At 49.7% G+C, this 4,881-nt stretch overlaps 2 protein-coding genes across 3 annotated transcripts in view; both read left to right on the plus strand.

The window, feature by feature from the left end:
• USP4 (ubiquitin specific peptidase 4 (proto-oncogene)) overlaps positions 1-3,717 on the plus strand; it is a 39,909-nt gene extending 36,192 nt beyond the window's left edge. For both annotated transcript variants that reach the window (XM_010851865.1, XM_010851866.1), the window contains 3 exons: positions 150-253; positions 2,666-2,754; positions 3,153-3,717. In XM_010851865.1, the coding sequence (XP_010850167.1) occupies positions 150-253; positions 2,666-2,754; positions 3,153-3,311 (352 nt within the window). In that variant the 3' untranslated portion in view covers positions 3,312-3,717. The remainder of the gene's footprint in view (positions 1-149; positions 254-2,665; positions 2,755-3,152) is intronic.
• A 307-nt stretch (positions 3,718-4,024) lies between these two features.
• Positions 4,025-4,881, plus strand: part of LOC104997212 (chromosome unknown open reading frame, human C3orf62) — a 3,992-nt gene continuing 3,135 nt past the window's right edge. Inside the window, exons 1-2 of the mRNA XM_010851868.1 lie at positions 4,025-4,395; positions 4,688-4,880. Of these exons, the coding sequence (XP_010850170.1) occupies positions 4,392-4,395; positions 4,688-4,880 (197 nt within the window). The 5' untranslated portion in view covers positions 4,025-4,391. The remainder of the gene's footprint in view (positions 4,396-4,687; position 4,881) is intronic.

Genomic DNA, 4,881 nt, shown 5'->3' on the forward strand with positions numbered 1-4,881 from the left:
AGCAAGACCCCAGGGCGCCTTCTGTCTGGACTCTTCATCTGTTCTTTCTGCAGTCTCTGAGGGCCTCCTGCTATGAAAGGGGTGGCTAGATCGCTCTGACTTCTCACAGTTTAAGGTATTGAAGGGTTCTTTTTGTTTTCTGTGCTTAGAGGTCTGAACATGTCGGAGTTTGTCTGTGACCCGTCAGCGAGGCCATATATGTACGATCTTATCGCCGTGTCCAATCACTATGGAGCCATGGGGGTTGGCCACTGTGAGTACTGGCATCTGCTCCCCTCTGAGATGTTGAAACGCCCTTGGCCACTCATCTGTCACCAGCCTTTCCTGTGTGCCAGCCACTGCCCTAAGGACTTAACTTACACAGCTCTGCAGGCCTCCAGTTGCAGGCTGCCCCTCAGTTGTTTTGCTAGGGTGGTGCTTCATATCCTTTAATCCAATAATCCACTTCCAGTAAATCTACTCTTCTGAAATTACTGGACTTTGGGGAAAAGCTTCATATACAAAGATATTTACCCATTTATACTGGTGGCTCAGACGGTAAAGCATCTGCCCACAATGCAGGAGACCTGGGTTTGCTCCCTGGGTTGGGAAGATCCCCTGGAGAAGGAAATGGGAACCCACTCCAATACTCTTGCCTAGAAAATTCCATGGATGGAGGAGCCTGGTGGGCTATAGTCCATGGGGTCGCAAAGAGTCGGACACAACTGAGCGACTTCACTTCACTAGTGGAAAATGAGTAACAGCATTGGAGATCAGCAGCTGGCAGTATTGTCCATGTGCTTGATGGAAGAGCACACAGCCATTGCAAAATAAAATTATTAATACCGTGGGGAAATGCCCATGATGTGTTCAGGGGAAACAGCTACACAAAATCGCATCATTACAGAAAGTAGTATCACAACTATGTACATTGAAACAAAAGGCAAACTGTGATAGAAGAGGGGACAGCCTAGAAAGAGAGGGACCAGAATGTTCGTTTTACTTTTTTTTTTTACTTTGCTCTACTTTATTTTGCGAAATGTCTGTAATGTGTGGGTTTAATTTCACATTTATACTTTTACTAGTCTGTTTGGTTACTTGTTCATGGAAAGGTCTTAGTGATGTTGAAGTGAGGAGCTGGGTCTCCTCACGTCTCCTCTGTTGCATCTGCACCATGAGAACTGCCACTACACCTCGTGTCAGGATCCCAAGAGATGACACCATGGGAGGTGTTAGTTCCATTTACCCTCACAGTGGATTATGAACTGCCCCAAACCCCAGTCTTTTCCCCTGTACTGGTAAGCTTTTTCTGTTGGCCCAAGTCGGTTCTCCTGCTTCTCTATTCTTACCATATCACCTCCTGCCTTTGGATGGCTGCTCATTTTCCAGCCCTCCGGTCTACATTCCAGGCCATCGGAAGAAGGGGAAAAAAGGGCGTGACCTTCCCTTTTAAGTAGACTTCCCAGAAATCCCCCTCAACTCCTCTACATACGTCTCATTGGCTACAGCTTGGTCACAGGACTACCAACTAGCTGTAGGAATGGGTGGGAAAGAAAAATTGTGCCTGTCTAAAAATTGGGACTCTTCTAGAGTGGCTACTTGCAATACCTGTGATCATACCGCATCCTATAGCACTTTTTTTCTGTGCAAATTAATTTTGATATCTGTATTCATTCATACTGGACCCATGTATTCATTTTTAATTCTTTTGGCATAAAAACGTACTGCTTGGGCAGGTTACTTAGCTTCCATATGCTTCAGTTTCCTTATCCAGGTTAGGCTGGTTGTGTGCAGACGCACTTTGGGTCCACAATTGGAACACCGTGATTTTGATACTGTTCTGCCAAGCATGGACAGCAGGGACAGGCCCTTGGCACCTTCTCTGTCACTTTGTCCTGTGTTCTTCACCACCGCCTGGTACAGTAAGCACTGCAGCGAAGAATGGTTAAACAGCTTGCCAGAGCCACGCAGCAGGTCGAGGCCAGAAACCAGATCTCCATCAGATTCAGTCGTTTCTGAGAGTCTGAGTAGAGCAGCAATCGGGTATCACTGCTGGGACTGTTGTTGTAAACACATCTTGCTCGGAAAGTGTAAAATCAAAACCGGAAGTGTTCACTCTGGAAAATACTTGGACTGGTGTGAGGAATTGTTACTGAGCCACAGATTCTTGCCTCAGAGTTTCAAAGACAGATGAATTTAAGTTTTCTCGTTCACATCCCAGCTCTGCCAACCCAAGCCCCCAGTGTGTCTCTCACTGGGATAACCCCACAGGCTCCAGAAGCAGTGAGAGACAACAATAGACAGCCATTCCTGGATACAGTGGGAATGTTTGACTTGGCATGTTTTTGACAAATATTCTTTTGCTTAAATCTTAAAATATATCAGCTCCTTTTATGGGTCCCCTAGCTCTGAATTAGTGCTCATAGCTGTTTTCCCCAAAATTACAGTTTAAAGCCTTAGTCCCCAGCAGCTCCATTTGTACCCTTTTAGTGCCTTCTTGAGAAGGGAAGATCTTATTTTTTTTTAAGGATGAGTTCTTTTTCCGTTGTTAGGACACAAGCGTAAATTACCTTTAATTTCAGACTCTTGATATGTGTCATGTTTTGGACCTTTTGAGTGCCAGCCTACTGAGCTAGCCAGATCATTTCTCTTGATGACCAACTAGCATATTCTCTTGCTTTGGCAGACACTGCGTACGCGAAGAACAAACTGAACGGGAAGTGGTATTACTTTGATGATAGCAATGTGTCCCTGGCCTGTGAGGATCAGATAGTGGTGAGTAGGCCCTCATATCTGGTTCCCACTCTTACCTTTAGGGATTAGAGCTGGGAAGAGTCTCCCAGGCTAGTTGGTTATTGAGTCATCCTGCTGGGACAGTGGGAGCTAAATGTGGTGGAGAAAGAATTCACTACCATTCCTTCCGGGACCCTTCCTAAACGAGACACTTGACTCTCCTGAGTCTGTCACAGGGCTCCTACCTTTCCCGACTCCCTGGGCATGGTCAGCATGAGCCAGCCGTAGGTGGTACGGTTTTCACCATCACTTCAGTGTGTGGATGTGCAGGGCGAGACAGCGGATCCCTGAGGGTGGTGTGTTTTGAACAGACAGCAAAGCTTGGGGGGAATGGGTGATTATTTGAACCTGTGAATGGATGTTGTGCCTCTTGTGTTTAGACGAAAGCAGCTTACGTGCTGTTCTACCAGCGTCGAGACGATGAGTTTCATAAGACGCCGTCACTCAGTTTTCCTGGCTCTTCTGATGGAGGTGCAAGACCAAGCAGCTCACAGCAGGGCACAGGGGATGACGAGACTTACAGCATGGACACCAACTGACCTGCCCAGTGACCCTGCACCACAGCACCAGTGCCGTCCCCCAGGAGAACACCTTTGGCACTGAAGACTGCTAGTGTTCTGTCTAAAAACCAGATGAGGAAATTTCCTTCTTTTATGAGCAGAAGAAAAAAAAAAAAGACCCTGTTTGCTCAGAAGGGTTATGTCAAGAGGCTGAATTATTTTTTTTTATACAGGTGGTAAAAATTTTCTGTAAAACAGGTAGAGCTGCAGAGTTGGGGTTGGCGGTGGGGAGCACACAGTGGAGAATGTCTGACGGATTTCAAAGAGTGGAGGGGAACACACTGTCATGGAGTTTGGGGCCGCCCTGCCCTCCTGGATTTCGGATTCTGGTGCTGGTTGCTGGTCCTCCCAGTGGTCTACCCACAGTAAATCAACCTCAAGTAAACTTGATGTCGTCCCCTTTTCCCTTGCTGTGCACTGAGATGGGTTTATAATAACCCTAAAAAGTTGCCACTGACGCCCCTTCCTGTTTCCCTTTGAGTCACCTAGGAATTTCCAGCTTCCATCTCCCAAATGCTATTTGGTGGTGGGGTTTCCTGCCCTTCAGTCTCCTGTGGAACCTAGCAGTTCTGTTCCCAGCATCCTTGATGAATTGAGGCAGTTGGATATCGTGTGGCGCTTGTATTAGGTCTCACTTAAATATCAGGACAGGACACTGCGGGGTACCAGGTCTCCTGGAGCCGTTTCTCCGTGTTGGCTTCAGAAGAGGAACTTTCCTGGGCTTGGAAAGGGCTCCCGTTCTGCCGGGGACTTTGGTTAGAAGTGAGATCCCCGCCCCTCGGCTACGGCCACCGTGGTCTGATTTCCCCACCCTTTCCCTGGGCCTGCTCTCACGGCCATTGTCGCTGTCCCCTCCGTGCGTGCGTGGACCCTCTGCTTCCCCATCACGCTGCGTGGGTTCAAAGAACCGAGGCCATCCGTGTGTCCCTTGTCTGACCTTTAACCCGAGCCGTGGGGGTTGGGCTCGTCAGTCGCGGACACGCGCGATCAGGTGATGAGAGTGCGCGACGACCGACCTACCGACCGTTGGCGGCGTCGGCGGTGCGGTTTCTCCGGCTGATGGGTGAGGACGCGGCCATGGATCTCCGCCCTGGGCGGCCGCGGGGTGGGGCCTGAGAGGAGTAGGGGTGGCCGGGAGCCGAGGAGGAGGGCCGGGCTCAATCGATCGCGGGTTCCTCCCTCTCCGGTGGAGAAGTAGGGACGCAGCTGTTCCCGCGAGGAGAAAATCTCCTGAGAGTGGGTTTCTCGGGTCTGACCTGTGGCGTGGCTCAAGGAAACGGTGACAAATACCCCTTCGTGGGCGATTTACAACCTCATCTGTACCGCGATTCTCACATTGTTTTGTGCATTTCCAGTGTATTACATAATAAAGACACGGTCGCTTGTAGGGAAGATGTCTGAGAAACTGAGGAGATGCAGAAAGGAGCTGACTGCAGCCATCGACCGGGCCTTTGAAGGAGTCAGCCATTCCCAGGAGTGCTCGGGCCGCCCGCGGGTGGAGCTCGACGCCGCCCCGCTCTCCTTCCCCCTCCCGGTGCACCGGCTCCTC

Source organism: Bison bison, unplaced genomic scaffold (genome assembly GCF_000754665.1).
Source record: "Bison bison bison isolate TAMUID 2011002044 unplaced genomic scaffold, Bison_UMD1.0 scf7180017864304, whole genome shotgun sequence".
Taxonomy (NCBI): domain Eukaryota; kingdom Metazoa; phylum Chordata; class Mammalia; order Artiodactyla; family Bovidae; genus Bison; species Bison bison.